The sequence below is a fragment of the Cinclus cinclus genome, chromosome 1 (assembly GCF_963662255.1).
Source record: "Cinclus cinclus chromosome 1, bCinCin1.1, whole genome shotgun sequence".
Lineage (NCBI taxonomy): Eukaryota > Metazoa > Chordata > Aves > Passeriformes > Cinclidae > Cinclus > Cinclus cinclus.
In genome coordinates, this window is record NC_085046.1 from 115,786,621 (window position 1) to 115,807,885 (window position 21,265).

At 38.0% G+C, this 21,265-nt stretch overlaps 1 protein-coding gene across 1 annotated transcript in view; it reads right to left on the minus strand.

Annotated features, from left to right (window-relative positions):
• ASPH (aspartate beta-hydroxylase) overlaps positions 1 to 21,265 on the minus strand; it is a 94,758-nt gene that overhangs the window by 1,969 nt on the left and 71,524 nt on the right. Inside the window, exons 10-15 of the mRNA XM_062489259.1 lie at positions 19,928 to 20,026; positions 19,161 to 19,250; positions 15,950 to 16,087; positions 9,489 to 9,624; positions 8,527 to 8,618; positions 3,738 to 3,871 (exon numbers count right to left, since the gene is read on the minus strand). Of these exons, the coding sequence (XP_062345243.1) occupies positions 3,738 to 3,871; positions 8,527 to 8,618; positions 9,489 to 9,624; positions 15,950 to 16,087; positions 19,161 to 19,250; positions 19,928 to 20,026 (689 nt within the window). The remainder of the gene's footprint in view (positions 1 to 3,737; positions 3,872 to 8,526; positions 8,619 to 9,488; positions 9,625 to 15,949; positions 16,088 to 19,160; positions 19,251 to 19,927; positions 20,027 to 21,265) is intronic.

Sequence of the window (21,265 nt, forward strand, 5' to 3'; positions counted from 1 at the left end):
CATCAGTTATCAAATGTTGTATGTCAAAAATGTTGTATGTCACATAGGCCCTGAGTTACTGGTATTGCACTAAAGTTACATTGATTTTATTAAAGTCTACATGAGTAAAACACTTATAATGCTATAATGTGGTAAAAAAAAATCAAGCAGACTTTAGGTTGTATAATTTGTTTGGTTTGGTTTATTTGGGTTGGTTTATTTTTGAGTTTTTTTTTCTGGAATTTTTTGGAGTTTTTTTGGGGGGGTGTGGATTTTTGGTGGGTTTGAGTAGGGTTTATTTGGGAGAATGGCATCAGGGGTGTTCGGTGCGGGTGCTTGGGGAGGGTTGGGGGATTTGGTTTTGTTTTGTCTGGAACAATTGAGATCTAATGTTGCTTTTCTTGCTGGGAGAAGTAGCTGGGTTTTCGGTTAGTTTAGGGGTTTTATGAGTTTTTTGTTTCTGATTTAGTTTTGGTGGGTTTTTTTTTTTTTTAATTAAATCAAGCTTGAAAAGAACTGCTCTAAATAGCCTGAAAGTGCAACTCAGTTAAGGACAATAAAAACCCAGGCACTCAGATGAAGTAGCTTCGGAGGTTAAAACCCAGGATCTAACATTTGCATCATAATGGGATTGGCTGTTTTGCACAACAAAGAAAAAGTCATAAAGCTGACAGGACTATTAGCCCTTTTTGAAGAGGCGACAAACCCCACTATTAGCATGCAAATAAATATTTTCTAGAAGCCTGATGGTGTGAGAAACTCTTCTCAGCGGTAACAGAGGGACCATATTGTTCTGGTCTGGTGCTGAGTCACTTTGGGGTAGTTTCCAGATGAGGTCTAGTGTCACCTGTTAAAGGCGAGATCTCAGACTGGCTTCTGCATCATGGCTGTACCTTCACCTTCTTTTCAACATAAGGTTACCTTCCTTGACAGCAATGTTGGATTATGATAACTAGATATTATTTACCTACCACTTTTGTGAATTATATCCTGCACTTCACAGAGCTGGGACTTCAAAATGGCCAAGTGACCTAAAATGACCAATGCTATACAGAACAAAAAACATAGAATCATAATAGTTTGGGCTGAAAGAACCTTTAAAGGTAAAATCCACAATGAGCAGGGACATCTTCAACTCAATCAGGCTTCTCAAAGCCCTGTCAAAGCCTGACCTTGAATGTCTCCAGGGACAGAGCATCTATAATCCCTGTGGGCAATCTGTTCCAGTGTCTCATCACCTTCTCTGTAAAACATTTCTTCCTTATGTATAATCTAAATGGACCCTCCTTTACTTAAAAGGCATTACCCCTTGTTCTGTTGCAACCTATCTGATACAAACTGTCCCGATCTTTCCTAAAAGCTCCCTTCAAGTACTTAAAGGCCATCATAAGGTCTCTCTGGAGCCTTTTCTTCTCAAAGCCAAACAACCCCAGCTCTCTCAGCCTTTCCTCACCGCAGAGGTATTTCAGCCCTCTGATCATCTTTGAGGGCCTCAACCACAAGGTATACACCATTTCCAGACAACTGCAAAAAACTCTTCTGCAAGTGAAGGAGTAAAACAGCACTAGACAATGCTGATTTGCCTGTCCATCAAATGATGAGTTGCATTGTAACCCTCTGAACAACCAGGCTGAGTGACACAGAGGTAACCAAGCATGAAATTCTCATTGTTTCTGTTTGCTCTCCCACACACACAGCAATGGCACAGGAGGCCAGAAAAGGCAGGATGCTAACCTTCCTCTTCCAGACAGCTCTCCTATTGGGAACCACCAGTTCAACACTGCTCTGAACCACCACGAGCAAAGGAATGGAAATTGCTCCATGTAAGTCTTCCTCCTGGCACCATTCCCTTTGACAGTAGTTCACACACCTCCTCTGCCATAGGGGAAGGATATATAAAAGCCCTTTTGCTGCCAACAGTAGACACACTTTGAGTGCTTCCAGGGAAAATCTCACCCTTGTTTCTGAATGTTTACAGCTCTTGCTGTAAACAACTGATCTTAACACATTTTAGCAGAAGTTGTAGTCAGCTCTCGAGTGTTTAACATGTGAAATGAATACGTTTGGTGCATAAAACTGACCCAGGTTCTGGAACCTGGACGCTGACATGCTCTATGTTCTGTCTGCAGCAACAGGCATTTTTGTGCTCTTGACTTTGAGGGAGTGTTGCTACCAAGGAGGTAGTTAAGTTTATTCTCCACAGGATTATTTATCCCTTCTGTTGAGGTTAAGACAAAGAAGGATGCCAGCCCTATAAGAGGTGGTGAGCTGTGGACACCCACTCTCTTGGCAGCAAAGCAAAATCACTATTTTGTTCACACCAGCTACTAAACAGCCGCCCAATGGCAACGCCATGTAGTCACCATCAATCTGAAATCACACTAATGTCCTAAAGTGAAAAAGACTCCACGCCTCTCTATCAGTCCTCTAAGCCAGTTAGCTACCTCTCCCTCCCCACAACTTGTTTTGAGTACTGGACTGGAATGCTGGGAAAAAAATGTCCATCACTTCCTAGATGTAGGTCGTGTAGGTTGCAACACTAACTATAAGCTACATGTTGGCAGGAGAGTATAGGAACAACATTTTTTGTTATTTACACCTGGATACTTCTATCCTCAAAAATTCCAAAGATTTCTGGTTGTGGCTGTTTTCAAATGTTATATAAAACCCACTCCTTTGCTAGCATTGCAGTCAAGCAGACAGGAGTAGCATTTCATCTCTCAATACCAAATTAATTATATTTCTACCATTAATTACATTATTACATTGAAAATAATTAAAAATTAACACTTGTTGCCCTAATAAGCAGCAGACAATATGATAATCTTCCAAAATATATGTACAGCTATTAAGCATCATGAGAATTTCACTTAAGTCTCAGCAAATTAAGCCTGTAAGCAACAAGCAGTATAGTTAACACTACATTTTTCTTTCTGTGTTCAATAATATAACACAAAAAACTTTGCATATTTTCCTGAATTTCTAAGGGGAGTATATGCCCTGATTGTAAATTTATAAGCTATTGCATTTAATTTTGTTTTGGACTGAATAAACAGGGATAAAACTGACTTGAAATTCAGTATATTTTTTACCTAATGGGTGAGAAATTTCACTTAAAGCACTCTTTAAAAAAAAATTGCCACTTGTATAATTCATTTGGCCTAAAACTTCATAGATGTCTTCATCCTGAGATCGACTTCAATTGGAACATTTTAACTGAGTTATAACAAATAATACAAGCTGAAAAGGAGGCTTCTGCCAGAAGTACCTTGGTATTCTGTCACAGCAGTGAAAATGTAGGTAAATCTTAGTCTTAGCTTCTGCCAAAGAAGCAACAAACTCTTAAGTCTCTCTAAAATCAAAATAAATACAGGAACTCTGTTGGCTGCAATATTAGGCTGGCATTGAAAAAGTAAACAGAGACCCCCATTGACCAAACCCACTGTTATTTTCATGCCAGAGCAGAGAAGAGCAGGTTTGTCTCACAGACCTCTCCTGGCACTGTTTCAGAACTGATATTTATTTGTACTGTAAGTCAGAGTGCAAACTGTCTGTTCAATGAAATATATTACACATCTTGGTCATCAAAACACGTGCCCACCCCCCCCACCCCCCCTTTCTTTCTTTTTTCAACTACAAGCAGTCCCAGCCCTTCTTCAATCCTGAGGAAAGTGAGAAAAAAAAAATCCCCAAAATAGCAATCAAGCAACCCCCATTACCCAAAACAATTAAAAAGAACCTCAACATTGCAACCATACCTGTTCTCTTGGGCACACCGTATTCTGCAGCCTTCCTTAGGGATCACCAAGCCCAAATGCATCCTCAGCCGACAGTTGGTGGGCCCTGTGTGGGGCCAGACATGAGTCCCTGGGTGCATGATAGAATATTTGATCTGCAAGAAGAGAACGACACATTTTTCAACACATTCCTTTTCACAACAATGCTGCTGGAAGTTGAGGACTTCATTTAGTCTCATCCTTGGTGATGGGTGAAAAGCGTATTGCCATCCTTTGCTTGAGTTTCAGCAGCAATTCTCTCTCATGTCCTAAAGGCATTTAATACTACAAAACATATGTCTTGTGGTCTGTGTGTGAAACCAGGCTTGTGTTTGTGTGCGAAAGTATGTAGTTTTTATTTTACTTAAAATAACCAATATTCACGTTTCAAGCTGAAAGTAATTATCTTCTGTCTGCAGTCAGAAACAATACCTTCTTTCCTATGGAAAGACTTAAAAGGATGGACAATAGGAGACACAAGGCTTGTGTTCATTAGACTGGCCAGCCCCTCTCAGATGACATATATGTGGGGGTCACTGTCAACCTTGGCTGTAGCAACCATGGAGCTCAAGATCATGAGAGAATGGAGAAAGTAAAAAAAGCAGAATTACTACCCACAGCTTCAGGAGAGCAGATTTGGTCTCACTCAGGGATCTGCTAGGAAAAATCCCATGAGAAAAGAGGGGTCTAGGACAGCTGGTTGCTTTTTAAGTAGCAACTTATCCAAACTCAGTAATTCCTCTGTGCAGGAAGCAAAGCAACCCAGAAAAAATTGAAACACAAAAAGGAAGCATACAGGAAGTGGAAGGAGGGTCAGGTCACAAAGGAAGACTGTAGAGATACTCTCTGCATGGGCAGGGATGAGGTTAGGAAAGTCAAAGCTCTCCTGGTGCTGAATCTAGAGACAGAATTGAAGGGTAACAGCAGAGATTCCTACAAGTATCTCAAGCAATAAAAGGAAGTCTAGGGAAAACACACCCAGCTCCTAAATGTGAAAATATCTGATGACAAAGGACATGGAAAAGGCTGAAGCACTACATGCCTTCTTTGCATCAATCTTTACTGGTCTGACTGACTTTCAGGCACCTGAGACTGGAAGCACAGATGATTTATCTTCCCTGGAGAAGGATCAGGTAAGGGAACATTTTTTTAACAAACTCAAGAACCTCGTTCATGGGTCCTGATGGAATCAACCCAGGAAGCCTGAGTGAAATGGAGGATGTAAATCCATACATAATCCAAGCAATCTTTGAAAGGTCATTGCTACCAGCACAGGGCCCTGAGAACTGGTAGAGAGGAAACATTGCTCTTATCTTCAAGAAGGGCAGAAGGATGGTCTAAGGAATTACTGCCTAGTCAGCCTCACCTGAGCCCTTGGAGAGGTGATGAAGTAGTCCTGGAAACAATTTTCAAACACATGAAGGAAAAGAATGTACCTGGATGTAGTCAGTACGGGTTTACGAAGGGGATTCTGTACTTAACCAGCTTTTTATGGTGAGGTTTCTAGCTTAGTGGATATTGTTTATCTCAATGTTAAATCTTTGAACAGTCTGCCATCTACATAAACATCCTAATCAATGAAGTGAGGACATAGAATCTAGATAAGTTCCCAGTGAAGACCATTGAAACCTGGCATTTAAGATAGGATCAGCAAGTTATGATCAAAGGCACAAAGTCCAGCTGAGGGCCACTCAACAGAGGTGCACCCCAGGGCTCAGTACTGGGTCCAGCACTTCACAGTGACTCAGAAGATGGGATGGAGTGCATCCCCCTCAGCAAGTCTGCAGACGATAGAAAATTGAACAGGAATGGCCAATACACTATTTCCCCCCCCGCCCCCACCACTGCCTTTTGTAAAGACCTTGGCAGGATGGACAAAGGAGGAAACACAAATCTTAAAATATTAGGGAAAAAGGAGCATAAAATTCTGCACTAGGGAGACATTCACCAATACAGACTGATGGACAACTGTCTGGAAAGCAACTGTCTAGAAAGACACTGTTAGGTTCTCACAAGGAAGCCCTCAAAGGGTTCTCACAGTGCCCAAATTAAAGAGGAACCAGCATTGTAGCAAAGCCACCAACAGCTTATAGGGTTGCATTATGGAGAGTTCTGGCAGCCCATTGAGGGAGGTTAGCCTTCCCCTCAGAGTTGGTGAGACATCTTAAATGCTGGACCCAGTTCTACCTACTGTGAGAGAGACACAGACACACTGGAGCAGGTGAAGGGGTATAAAGGGGATTAAGGGATGGGAGAATCTAACATACAAGGGGAAGCTGAGGCTTTTTGGGACTGTTCAGCCTGGAGAACATAAGGCTCAAGGGAGGAACTTATAAATGTATATAAATACCTGATGAGAGGAATGAAGAAGGCAGAGGCAGGCTCTTCTCAATGGCATCCAGTGAAAGGCAAAGAAGCAATGGACACAGATTGAAACACAGGAAATGCCACTTAAGCATAAGGAAACACATTTTTTTTACTGTACACAAGAACAGGTTGCCCAGAGAGGCTGTAGAGTCTCTATCCTTTGTGGCATTCTAAACCTGTCTGGATACAACAACCTGCTCTAATTTATCATATTTTGAGCAAGGGGTTGGACTAAGTAATCTCCAGATGCCCCTTCTCACCCCAACCTTTTTGATTCGTTCTACAACAACTCAGAGAACAGGAAGTGTGAATAATGCATTACAGTGGTGAGAAGCACCTTTTCAACTGAGAAATCTGCACATTTGGCTGGGACAGAGTAGTTTTGATAAATCTTGCAGATTAAGGTGTTGCATGCTCTCCAACTGCTAGCAAAACCAGCAGAAGACAGTGTGTGCCTCTTGCCTCAGTCATTCTTGCCATCTGAGGTTTCAGTTTACTGGCTGTTTCTCATGGACAGCAAGTGATGAGCTCCAGTGGTCATGGTGAACACAGATCCTCCCACCCAACTCTGCTACACTATGATGTGTTAGACCCTAATGCAATGCAAACAACTGGCAATGCAGGATACTTACTAATATCTGAGATAAACCCTTTCTGTAATGCTAATATGCCAGCACTGAAGATTGATTGCTGTCATGCAAATTATCTGCTGTTATGTACATTATTCACATCCTGGGTATGTGTGTGAATTATATCTTTGTGCTGTGCTTAAGTGCTATAGATAAATTGTTCTAAACTACCAATGAGTTGTACTAGGATGCAATGTAAGAAATGTTTAAAATTAAAAATAGCTGTGTTGCTTTTAGTTTACTGATATTTTTGAGAAGAATCTTATAATTTGCATCACTTCCTATTGTTCTATACAGTGTCTCAGCAGCACTGAGCAGGTAGTTGATTATTTTATGTTTCTTTTATCTTTGTCACTACATGAGGTGACCAAAGCATCCAAATAGTCTATCCACCACAGAATTCCTTATTTCCTGATTGTGTTTGTTCCCATTGTTTACCAGTGGTTCCATATGTGAATAGGGATCAGCTGATATTTTAAGTTTATTTAAGCAGTAACATCTGAGTCCTGGCTAGCATAAAACTGAAATTGCCCTAAGCATCTCATAATAGTGGATGTAAAACTTTAAACTTCTAGATCACAACTTTTCAGATTATTTCACATTTATATGTTCAAAACAGGTGACTACAGCTACAGCTGTAAGTATACAACATTTCTGCAAATCACACTGTGGTGATAACATGTAGGGCACCAAGAAGTGAAGAACAAAACAATAGCTTTCAAAGAGAATCTGCTCTCAGCAACAGATCCACTTGGCTCTGGATGTGACTGAGAGCAGTTTTCTTGTAGCCACATTGAGTGTGATGACTTCTCATCAGTCATATTCACTATAACCAGCCTTTTCAAACAATCAATGAAACAACAGCCCTGCTCATTCCCACAGCAGTATCCACCCAGTGTAGTTCTGCACATCAAAAGCAAGGGACTTGTCAAAAAGATGAACACATACACTCAAGGGCCTGAATTAGGGCTACATAAGCACTGTGCTTTTCAACTTTTACCATATGAAGGATATCCTCACATAGTCATGGTAGACAAAATATAATAACTTGGAAAAAAAATGAAAACTTATGTCCTACAGAACCACTGCATGTGTATTGACCCATACAGGTCTACTGCATGATTAAATGATATTAACTGATAGCTGAATAGTCTTTGTAGGCACTTGGAACAAATTTTGTTGGCACCCACACTTATGGATGCAAAATTTCTTTCCTTTACCTTCAGGAAAGAAGCACGTGGCAGCACTATTTGGCTTCCACAAGGTGATTCTCCCTCTGTCTAATGCAGCCAGGCTGGAGTAGACAGGTGAAATTTATCACAGCGAGAATCTGGCTCACTAAATTAGTCATGTAAAGTTAGGTTCAGATCAGAAAAAAAAGAAAAGCTCAGGTTAGAAGGGACCTAATCCAACTTCCTGCTCAAAGCAGAGTTAGGCTCTGAGTCAGATCAGGTCACTTCAGGCTGAGGTTTAGTAAGGCATTACTTATTGGTTGACTCATGGGAAACAGCAACGTACCTACCATGGGTTCCCAGGAAACACAAGGTAAAATGGCTCAACTAAAAAGTCCATAGAAAGGCTTCAGGTAACATATATCACCTGGAATTTGCTGGCAGCTAAAATAGGGCATATTTTTATTGCTAAGTTTATTGTGTGCTTGAGGCATCATTAAATATACCAAAATTGTGCATTCCTCTGTATATGTCCCTCTATTCCTCAAAATCACCTGCTCCCAGAATTATGAATTTGCAAAAACAAAGACGTTTGCCAGGTACCTGCCCTCTTCTGCAGCCAGTAGCTTCCGGGAATCTTTCCAATAAAGCACATGTTTTCGGAACACTTTTACAAGCATTCTCATTTTTTCTTCCTAGTGAAAATAATGGATAGAGCTTTGGTTAAAGCAATAAATGAACATTTATTTCCATTTTGTCCTTTGCAGAAGTACAACAAAGCTGCCAAAGACACTGAGAGACAGGTAAATATTACTATTCCCATGTTACAGACTGTGCAACCTAAGTACCTCCATGTTGTAACATCATAGCAGCCTACACATTTTACTTTTACATTGTTTGTAAACACCAGGCTTTCTACCATTTAAAAAGTGTTATTTTAAATGTATAATCACTAATGTGGATGCATAGGAAAAAAAGAATTTAAATGCCCCCAGTATCATAACATTTCATCACCAGATTACATTTTGATATGAATTGCTTTTAATATTTTATTTTACAATACTCTTTCATATATTTTTAAGTTTCATAAGAATTTAAGGGCATTCCAAGAGCTGAGCCTCACAGTGCACAGCTCAAGGGCAGGGCAGCAGGCTTATTAGAGTCATATTCTTTTGCTCATACCATTTCTGAATGACAGATCTCCCCTAGCTGGCAACACAGAACTGAGGATGTGCCTTCTCTCAGATCCCCATCTGCTCTCAGGCTGATCTGTACTATGCATTACCAAGTAAAGAGTCAACAGACTTGCCAGAAGAGGAGTACACCCATTGAACAGTTACCATAGTCAAGGGACCCTTAGAAGTATTTGGGGACAACATGGTTTAGAATAAAGAGCTCCTGTTCATTGTCACAGGGGTCCTGAACACTGTTTTATCAGTTCCATTCCTCTGTACATACTGATTATTAAAACAGTTCTAAAAAAAGCTGTGTTGCTACTCCTTATTACACTATGTTAATCTGAGATCATGAAACTCAGGTAAGAGAAGAAATACAGAATGTTTTACCTTGTTGCCATAATGTAAACTGGCTCCAGTCTCCTTTTTCCCGTAGGTTCTCATCTTCAGGCAGGAAGAGACTTCTTTTTTTATCCATCACAGCAAGACCCTCATCCCGAATGAGCTTCCAGTTTTTCTCTAAGGACTGTTGTGAGAGCCATGTTACTGCACTGAGAAATTACTGTGTTTGGCTTCAGTACCATTTTTATTTTTCCCTGCCATTATTAACTTTATTTTTTTTATTTAAAAGCAATAAAAGAAAGTTTTCGTCATTATTATCAAGCTGCTTTGAATTCCACTCCCTTCTGACATGTTAAGGCAGGAAAAATAACTTTCACAACATTCTTCATATTTAATTATGTTTGGATTGTAAGATTTCAACAATAGCCAGCCTCTTTGTAGGTGAGGCCTCACTCTGACTTGCTTTTTGATGAGCCTAAGGGCTCTTTAAGTGATCATTTTGTATTGCAAGCTAAATGTATTGATCTTCCTAAATGCTGCACATGTGACCTGGAATCATTCCTGAAACTGGAAGACCACTCACATAATCTATAACTCCATGTGTAGGCAGAATATTACAGACCAAAGAGGCCAAATTTAAACACACCACTGAGTTGAAATTTATGATTTACACCTTCAAAAAGACTTGCTGAGGTTCACTTGCATGTGTTGATGCTACTGCAAAAATCATATACAACTTGAAATGCCAGGTGATCATTTATTACAACCATTAACAATGTGTGAACTGCCTTACACTTCATACACACAAACCCACAAAATAGCAGAATTAAAATTTCTGTTCTCTGATGCCTTAAGACATTATATTTGGAGAAATCAGATAGCTTAGAAAACCTTTTATTCTACCAACAAAAAGTCATTGTAATGTTATAGCAATATAAACGGAAAACCCACAGTATAACAGTGGATCTGGATAAAAGTTAACCTCAATTTCCCAGCAGCTTACTTTTCTCACTAAACCTTATTTTGGGTGAATAGTTTTCATTTTTCCTTTGTGCTCTTAGACCATGCATTTCTGTAAGACATTTTCAATCCATTTCACACTGAAATAAGCTATGGTATCTTCCCACACTACCTCCTTATATGATGAGTAAAACTCAAAAGTCTCTATAACACAGAGCAGACTAGGTGATATAAGTGCCCCCTTTTAGTCTTAAAACTTGACATGATTATAAGCCATCCTCATGTAAATTAAACAGTTGCATTTTCCACTTGAGGTATATTGCTAGATTGTAAAAGGCTCAACAAAGCAAATTTTGGCTGGAACATGTTGTCTATAATACAGCTACTTTCTCCCACTAGAACAATTTTAGCTAGGCTAAAACGTACAAAAATATGATTGTCACTTCTGTTATTGTAGCAATCTCTATCATATTAAATTGGGGAAGAACATTTATTTTTTTCTGGTGCATTCACATTATTTTTCCTCATTAATGGCTTCTATGACACTCATTTAACAGTCAGCGTTAAGTAAAAATGCAGAGTTGTTTTGGTTTTTTTTTTTTCTTTTAAGAATATCTTTGTAAAACTGACTTTTCCACAATGTAGGGTACAAAAAAGATTCAAAATTTCCATCTAATCAGAGATGTATATGATAATTGCTGCTACTTATTCCGCAGCCCGCTGCCTACAAAAGGAAATGCCAGCTTGAGTTTTGCACTGGCTAGAGAAGAGAAAGAAAAGAATAACCTACACTCACACCAGCCTCAGTTTAAAGTGGTATAGAGCAATAAAACTGGAAAACTTTAAAAGATATTACAGGTTCCTCTGTGCTTCCTCAAACTCCTCCTACTCCCTCAGCTGAGAAAAGGTAAGAGGGAGCATTCATCCATGCAGACAAGATGATGCATGAAGAGCACTGGTGGTCCAAGGCATCGTAGGCAACAGCTGTTCTGTCACCTCTACTCTCTCTCAAATGCCACAGGTTGAAGATTAACCTATAAAGGTGAGTGCTTGTCCTAGTGTTTAAAGGCTTCCTCCTCAACATGTTAGATACAAATTTATTTGAATACGTCTCACTGATTTTGAACTAAATCCTCAATGGTTTTAGACATAAATTGCTCAGAAATCAATAGGGTTTCTGTCCTGAAAACATAGACCCCCATCTGTAAAACATACTGATAGTGCTTTATAATGACGAACAGATAACTCCTAGGGAGAAATAAAATGGGGAGTTCAAACACCACTCAGCCTTGGTCTCCCTGATACTACAGACTCTCAGGGGTACCTTGAATAATAAGAACACAAAAAACCATTAAAGCATAATGATTAAGTCCAGGACTTGGACTTACAGCTCCTGATCCAAGAGTTGGTATCTGCAGGAAAAAGGTTAAATATACTTATGGCACCGAGACATGTAAGGATTCAAGCTCCAGGTTAGAGTAAAAATTTTGTATTATATTTGGTGCAGTATCCTGATTACAAGTGAAAAATCAGGAGGCAACCAGCATTGGGAGCATATGTACTTGTTTGCTAGCAGCTGATTCCCATAAACCTCCATATGGCTTTTCAAATACAGTTCCTAATAACAACTGAAGTTTATAGTTGCTGTACATCTGGCAATAATGTAGTTTTTATTTAAATGGAGATTTTTTTAACACTGGAGATTTTTATGTGAGACTATTATATTGAAAGTATCTTTACTCTGTGATGTCAAGCCATTTCAATGCGTGGTTATAAATGAAGCAGGAAGAGATTAAGAGGCTGCTACCCTTCACATGAGGCATAACTACTGACCACACATCCATTCTAATTCACTGAACTATAAAATAAAACAGTGGTGAAGAATTTAATGTACTTCACTTTGTTATTGAAACAGAATGGGAAAGCATTCACAACCAGTTGCCACATCTCCACTGGGTAACACTGACAACCTCCAAGCAAGGGGCAGTGTTTTAAACCCTTCAAAACAGATTCTGTGCACCCATTCAATCATTCACAGAGCTTGAACATCAGCACTTGTATGCATCATCTTTGCTCTTTTCAACACAAGTCTCCCCTTAAAGCATCCAACCACACTCTAAACACATATTTCAATTTAATTTCTCCCTTAACTATGAATGTTTAGCTATTATAAGCCATTATAAACCTAAACCATTAAGGCCCAGCTGTCAACCTATGGAAAACTACAAAGATATGTGCAGTTGCCAATACTTTAATTGTCTTTCTGCCCTTCTCTTGCTGCACTTGAAACTTTAATTAATAAAATCTAAGTCATCAGAGAAAAGCAACAATACAAGATCTACTTTAATCAATCAGCTATTCACTGTCGTAAATTATTGGCAAAGCATCATCTGGGTCCTTTCCAAAAGTCAAAGGACACAACATGCAGAAAGGACAAAGCTACTTAAGCCTACATATTAATTTCAGACTAGTGAAGAGTCTCTAGGATCCAACACCATTGTATCTCTTATGATATTTTTTTAAATGAGCACCAGAATAGAATAGTGCTATAAATGAGGTTCTACAGAAGGTACTGGAGAAAGATGCAATGACTCAGTAAGACTGCCTGAGGAAAGCTAGTGATCCCGAGGGAAAGGGACAGGTCTACAAAGATAAAAGTAAGGTTGCTTTTCAGCTGAGATCAAAAGAGGAAGACAGTTTCTTGAATTCCCAGATCCAGAGGCCTAAAATAGTGTAAATCAGGAACATTAGCAGAACATGTCTACATAAATCAATCACTGCACCCTTTCTAATATAAAGGTTTATATTTTCTTCTTCCTAAGAAATCAGGTGCCTCTCCCTGTTCTTTCAAGGAAAAACATTAAGCCTCAGTGAGCTGCAGAGAGATTCAGAAATCCATTTCCCTTCGGCACAGTTCCACCAATTAATACCTACCAGGTTCTGACAAGTGTTACTGAGATATTCTCAGTCTTCCCCCACCTCCCCCCGCCCCTAAAAATGTCCAACCCAAAACCCTCTTCCTTAAGACATCCAGGCAAGCAGGTAATGTTAAAATAGATATAGTATGAGACTGTCTTTTTTAACCTTACACATCAGGAAGTTAAACATCAGGACCCATTTTTTAAGGAAAGGAGTAGGACAGTTAACACCAGACAAGGAAACATACCATGTTTAGACAGTTATTTAGCATCATAAAAAAGAATCATCCTGTGGAAATACCCTTTTTTTTTTTTTTTCACTTGCAAACAACACCATGGACAGTAGCATGGACAGTACATCTCACTGTCTGTATGATTACAGCTAGTTAAGCTGAATGCCCCTCAGAATGAAGTTATTCAACTGAGAATACTGAAAAAAGACAATTTTCTCTTTAGGCTTTCTGTGGAAAAAGTAAGGCAATGTCAAAATTCACATCTCCATCTTTAGGCCCAAGAAACTAGATAGCCCATTATAAGAAAATCAAGCCAGGTCTGTGCTATAAGATATCAATGATATTAACCAGCCGTGCTGGTAGCTTCACTACTGCCACAGCCCCAAATAAGTGCTCAGTTAGCATTATTAAGATACCACGTTATTGAAAATAGTTCACTACCATTTAATAAGCAGTAAAACTCAGACAGAGGGTCAGGGCCTCCAGTGCTGTGTACAGTATATATCCATATTGAATTCCACCAATGTGATTTGGAAGCATTTCCCACACAGATGTAAGAGGAACGTAATGAAGTAGTAGGAAACAACATGATATAGTTGACTGGGTTTTGATCTGTGAGAAGGGGAAATAATTTTTAAAAATTAAACCACGAACAGAAGTCAAGAGTATTTTAGAAATTAGAAAGGTAATGTCATCAATAATTTTTGCTACTTCCTGAAGAATACTACTTCTAATCTTGCTTGAGGCATTGTAATTAGAATCAAATCTGCTTTCTTTCAAAACTTCAAGTACTTTCTTGAGTTACAAAAAAACCCAACAATATGAATATTTGTCCTGATGCATACAACTACATTTTGCCTTCATACTTTAAGCTGTGAGCATTACCTTAAAGTATGTAAATCTTACCACTCCCAAATTATGATACCTGTGCAAGTAAATTACCAGTCATAATTTAATCTAGATTCACTGCCATATTGCTAATAAAACAGCTAAAACATATAACACCAAATTATTGGAGTGAAAATATATTATGGAATTCCAGAGAGGCAGTTGTACTGTAGAGGTCGGGGTGAATTTTTATCCTTGCTGGTTTTCTGAGCAGCTCTTCTAGGAGACACTAAAGATGCTGATCCAAACCAAGGCCTCCATACATGGCCTGATTCACCTGAAAAAAGCCCCTTCAAGATGAAGCTCTGGCCATTTTATAACATCAACTGAATCCTTTCACCCTTCAAAGCTGACTCATGCCAAGGGTGAATGGATCATTACCTTCTATGACATAGGAATCTGACAGGCTTACATGTAAGGAACTGTAACACAATGCTGCGTGTAGCTCTAAAATACCAATCAAACAATATGTATAATTCCTTTTTGTTTGACAGGAACATATCAACAAGTTCCCAGTTTCTCCATGTCTTTTATGACAAGAAGCATCCATTCCCACAAATACCTCAAGAATTAGTTCAGTATGAACACATTTCATGTGCTAGTCCATAAAGCTCACTGCTTTTTAGTGTGGCTCAGATTACATTGGAGAATCACACTTTAATCTAAATTTCTAGAGTTATTTTTGTTGCCATCAAAACCATAACAAAGAGCAATCTTCCTTTTAAAATTACTTTTTTTTTTTTAAATAACCACCCTTCCAGAGTGCTTTTTTAAAACATGCTATGTATCTAAGTATAAAGAAACAACCACTCTGAAGGAATTTGTGCCTTACAAATATACTTTTTTGGGTTTAAATTATTTATCCATAATGGTTTCTCTAAACCACATACCAATAATTGAAACATAAACGAAAAAAGGCTCTTCCTAATTTTTTAATTTTCTAGGAATTATTATTAGAATTATAATAAATTAATAAAAACAATGCAGTTTTGGAAATAAAAACTATTTTTATGAATAATAACACACTACTTGCCTGACATTAAATAAATAAAAAACCGTTTAAAGAGTTTAAATTCTGCATAGTTATCTTTAGTTAAATCCATCACTGGAAGTCTACACTTGTTTCTCTCATGCAATTAAAAGCTTCCAAAGACACTAAATATTACACAAGGGCTTAAAAGCACAGCCTTTCCTGACTAATTAAAAATTCACAATGGGTGTTCCAGACATTACCAAATTGTGCTGTCATTTTCCACTTGAGATGTTACATTTGTCTACCATACAAATTTTGTATTTATTAATAATTTCAGCCATCCTGTCCCCATTCTCAAATTTGAAAAAAATCTAAGCTTATTTTACAGTATCTTACTTAAGTCTTGTGCTCAGTTTGACAGTGGTGTCTGGAATTCATACTCAGTAGTTCTGACCTTACTGATTAGCATTTTCTCTGCTTAATAACCGAAATTATAGCTGTAATTTTAATAAAAATAAAAGCATCATGAAGCCTTACCTTCACCAGTTCTGTATATCCAGTTTCCCTTGCTGTCCACCAAGGCTGAGCTTTCAGCCCCTTGACGTTGTAGAGGGAGCGCTGCCAAACTGATGCAAAGTGACCTCTTTGGTATCCAAGTTCGTACCACTTGTATGCCTAAAACATTGAAGTTGTTAACAATCAAATTCACATCAGCCAAGCTCCTACAGGAAAAAAAGTAACACTTTCTGGCAAGGTAGCAGACTGTCCCTTTGGATGTTGGGGTTATTCTTTTAATAAAATGCACTAATGAATACTTTAAGGAATAAAAACCCACAAACAAACAAAAAACCCAAATAACAAAATAGATCAGTTGGCCAAGAGAGTCCAGTCCAACATTAACAAAACAGAATAATCTTCTCATAACCATCCACATCAAATATGGGCCAGTAATTCATGTCCTGTCCTTGGAATATCCAGCTGTTTCTCATCTTGGTCAATTTAATTTTCTCTGTTTCAATCCTCTACCTACAAATTAAAGATGACCATCTTCTGCTGCCAGTGGAGATGCTGTGATGATGAAAACAATGGTGACTTTGCAGGTCTAAAGTATTAATTATCTAATACTTAAATGCACTTGAGTTTCTTCAAATATTTTTCACCACATCAAAACTGATCAGATGACATAACCTACTGAAGTTAATACTGGACCTTTGCTTGTCTTTACTCTCCCTTAACACAACTTGTTTTACCCCTGCATAGCAGCAAAAAGCAGTATACAAAAGTAGTGTGGATGAACAGAATGACAGCAGATCTTATATAAACTGTCATCTTTTTCTCCCTAGAGAAGCTCAGTAAAATTGTGTGTGGGTCAAAAAATAATAATAAAAAAAATCTTTAAATTTTGGTGTTGTGTTAGTTAACTGTCTGAACTGGAAGTATTAGGATTTACAACATTTGTTCCCCGAAGTTGTAATACCAATGAGATATCAATAGATTGTTCATGCTGACTGCCTGCATTCATTTGCAATGTCTGGAGTTAGCCCAAATGATAAGGGGAATGAATTGTTTCAGCCCCTGAGTGATGAGTATGAATAGTGCTGCTCTTTAAGTCACATCAGCCATGATTACGATGTATAACACAGTTAATCTTTATTCATTTGAACAATTGTGCTATGGAAGTTGCCTTTATCAGGATGGAGCACGGTTAAGCTGCCTCACTCATCCTTTCCATTCCCAGGACTCAGTGAGAAACATTTCTTTCCTCATGCAGGAAACATGGACATGGAAACATGGAGTGGAACATGGACAGCTACAACAGTGCAGCTCTCTTCCAGGACAGAAATTCTTTGAGATCCACTCAGTTTATACATTCTGTGTGAAGAGTTCTTTGTTCTGTAATATAATTCCACAGTTTTAATTTCTCTTTTCTTAAGCCAATGTGGCATTTTATCAAATTATAACTGGAAAGGACATGCTCAATACTGCTTCCCTAACACTTCCCAAGGCCACATTCATAACTCCTAATTTAGCTCTAATAGATTAATATCTCCCTTCAACAAACTTTCAATGATAGCAATTTCACATATAACTTAAATATTGATCTGTTTCCTTGAATAAATCGTGAAATTCAGCAAGTCTAGCAAGGTCAGTGAGAAAAATTTAGCTGATGAATGGACTTTCCACTGATAAATTTAGAAGTCTCCTCTATCCCAAGAAGTTCATTTGTCATTAACTAAAGTTTTTCTACAACAGATTTGGCCATTAACTCCATAAACATTACTACATAATTATCCTGGGGTTAGAGATAATGTACATTAATTATATCTGTGTGGTATCTTTAGTCCAACATGGCAATAGGATGTTCTAGGCACAGCAACTCAACCCAGAAGGTCCCATGGAATTGCACAAGGATTTGAGAGAAGGAGACAGAAGATAGAGTGTGAAAGCAGATTTTGTGTGTGTGTCCATGTGTGCATGTGTTTCTAAGTAAAATGAGGTAAACTAATTCTCACTTATAAATGAACAATTAAAAAAAAAGAATCTCATTGGAAGAGTATTGCAGGGAAGGCAATCTAACTTAAAATTCAGATATTACATTTCACAGATCTACTGTATGTATAAAGTATTGTAATAAAAGTTCCATGAATTACTAAAAAAAAAAACCAAACCCTCACCTGATGAACTAGGCTTGAGAAAGATCACATGCAGAGGCTTCATCTCAGCCCACCTGTCTACAGTTCACACTGGAGAACCACCTACTGACTGGGCCACAGCACTAGAGAGGTCAGCATTTTTTACACTTTTTTAGGAATTAATATTGCACACATTACCAGATAAGTAATTTAAAAACAGTGATTTTCGTGGGTATTTTTACTCTGAATTTTAATACTTACTCCTTTCATATTTCCCACCTAGGAATTGGAATGTTTTTTGTTTGTTTGTTTGTTTGGGGCTTTTTGGTTTTTTTTTCTGTTGTTTTTAAATTCATGCCCATATTAAAGTCCACGACTAATCAAAGTCTTCAAAAAAAGTCCTTTGCTCCCTTACCATGACTGTAGTGGTAATTTGGTAATTCATACATTTGAATTTCACTTTTAAGTATAATTTCATTTCAAATAAACAAAAGAGAAACTCTTATGGCTTCCAATGTCATGTTTGTTTTTGTTGGTCACTCAACAGATACATAGTACAAATTTCTGTTTTCCTGATTGATTCAGTAATTCAATTATTGAAAAAAATTCATAACTCAGCCCATACATTCAGTCCTCTCATGATTCTCTTTTATCACATAGTCATTAGTGCTTTTTCCTTGGAAGGAAAGGAAGACTTACAAAACACTGTTATACAAGAACTTCTATGCAGTAAAGTACGCATAACTGATTCTTTTCATTAACATCTGTGTTGTAATAAAGCAGAAATAAGCAGAATAATTGTTATAATAAGCAGAAAGCAGATTCTAGAAACATTTAAAAATCTTGTAAATTTTTAGTCCCTTGTTTCAAGATTCCCTGTGCCAGGTTGAACTTTTTAAGTTAAATCAAAAGCAAGGGATGCTGAGAGATTGTACTGTAATATCTACAACAGATTTTTTGCTGTTGATCATCTTGACTTCTACACACACATGCTAGATTGTTGTTGCAATTGGAGTACTCTTGTTTTCAATATTCAGCCTACCACTACATGCTTTTCTGGATTCTGCAGCCACTCAGAGATTAGATTTTAAAGCAAGAACACGTTAAACATGTACCTCTTTGTCTCCCATTCTCTGTAATGCGTCACCCAGATGAAAATAAAAACGCCCATCATCTGTGCCAGGGTCACCAGACTCCAGTCCTTCCTAATAAATCAATTGATTAATTAAAATGGAAGGTATAAGAAAACTTCAATAGGACTTCTAAAAGCGTTCATTTGATTACTGTAAATAGTCTGTCAATCCTATGCAAGAGACAGGCTATGAAATTAGGCAGAAAATGTAACCACCATGGTGTACTCAAACTTAAGATGAAAGAATACAACACGTCAGTTGAAAGTCATTAAGAAATGCTACCAGTTTGTCAAATCCCACAGCCTCTCTCCTCAGGACCTCCATGACAGAGGCACATTCAGAGATAGATACTTGCCCCTGACACTATAAACATACACACAAACATTTTATAAAGCTAGATCAAAGTTTTATTTTGTAGTATTTCTTCCCAAACACTCAGAAATATATGTAAGGGTTCTCTGGATCTTTCAAGCACCTTAAGTTAGCAGCATACTACCAGCCTTAAAAAAATTTGAAGCTCAGACCTTTGTGCTTCAGGTTAATAATTAATTAAACAAATACTCGGTGTTAAAAAATTGATGGCTTTTGAATGAACAGGTTTTTTTCCAGTTCATAAGCAGTGATACACCAATATAACTCCAACAAACAGCTTAAGCAGTGATTTGTAATTAGTACACTTCTAGTCTGACACATTTGATACATCCCAATTCTACTTTTTGCTGGTAAAACATTTACTGCTGAAAAAGTACCTGTAGATAAGGTATGCTCTCTGCTATCTTGTTTTCTGCCTTCAGGATGAAGCCATAATGTACTTTGGCAAAGCCATCATTTGGAGCCACACTTAAAACCTGTTTGAGAGAAAATAAATTAAATACCTATTCCTAATTCACCTGTGTGAATCTATGCAAATTAACAAACCTGTGTACATAATACTATTTAGTAATGCAATGATATTTTCTTCCATTAACAGTTCTTAGGTAAACACTTGGCTTCTCTGTGCTTTTTTTTCCACATTCACTTTTTTGCTTTCTTCAAGCAAGACAAACTTTGAAGTCTCAGAAGTAAAATGATTTCAATAGACATTGCTTTATTTTTCACTTGTCTGTCCTTTTCTACACTTATCTCTTGAGGTATGGCATGCTACATTATAGAATTAAACCCACAATTAACACTTAAGTTATTTATTCCAGGTTTGACTAATCTGAAGGACAGCTGCTACTCTTGGAAAAAGTGTTTCCACAGCAGAAAAATACCTGAAATAGTTTCAAATTAGATAGATTTTCCATGGTGGCACACTAGTTTTTGCAAGAGAAAATACATGATGATGACAATTTAGAAGGAAGCTGCGAAGTAATGCCAGCATCATGAGATGAGGATGGCAAACCCTGGAACACCAAGGGCACTCTCAGCACAGTGGTGAACCGGAGTACTCTCTGGAACTGTGTGCACTTTTCTGGCCATGAGAAAGAAGGTAATAAAAAGTCTGCTGCAGTAGTAGACTCAATGTGCTTTCACACCAGAAGCTGATGGATAAATTATTCTTATATAGTTGTGCGTTGCATTCTTTGACTGAGACCAAGCATGCTAAATTCAGCTAAAAGATTTTGTACCCTCAACAAGATTCAGATCATATCTCAGTTACAAACTGGGCTAATTTTGCAGAAAATGGAGATTCATGGGCAATTCTCCAGAGATGGATATTTCATGGAAATATCCATGTGGAGGAGAAGGATTTGTGAGTACAGGGACAGCTGCAGGAAAGGATCAGTGTTTGGGGTGGTGTTTCAGGGGAAGGAGGTGTGAAGCTGCCAACCTGAATTCTGAAACATGCCGCCTCAACAACAGCCAGACAATTTAGGTGCATTTGATCTGTCTCAGCCAAAGGCAAAAAATTAGAGAGAATGTTTTGATCTACTTTTCAGCTCTGCATTTCTATGATGCACATATTCAATATAATTTGTAGCTGTATGAGGTATCAATTACATGGTTAAGTTAATCTGTTTTTACACCTCTTCTCTCCTTAAAATAAAGGTGGAGAGTCTTATCAGGATAGACCCTCAGTCTGTGAGGATCATCACAGGAGCCGG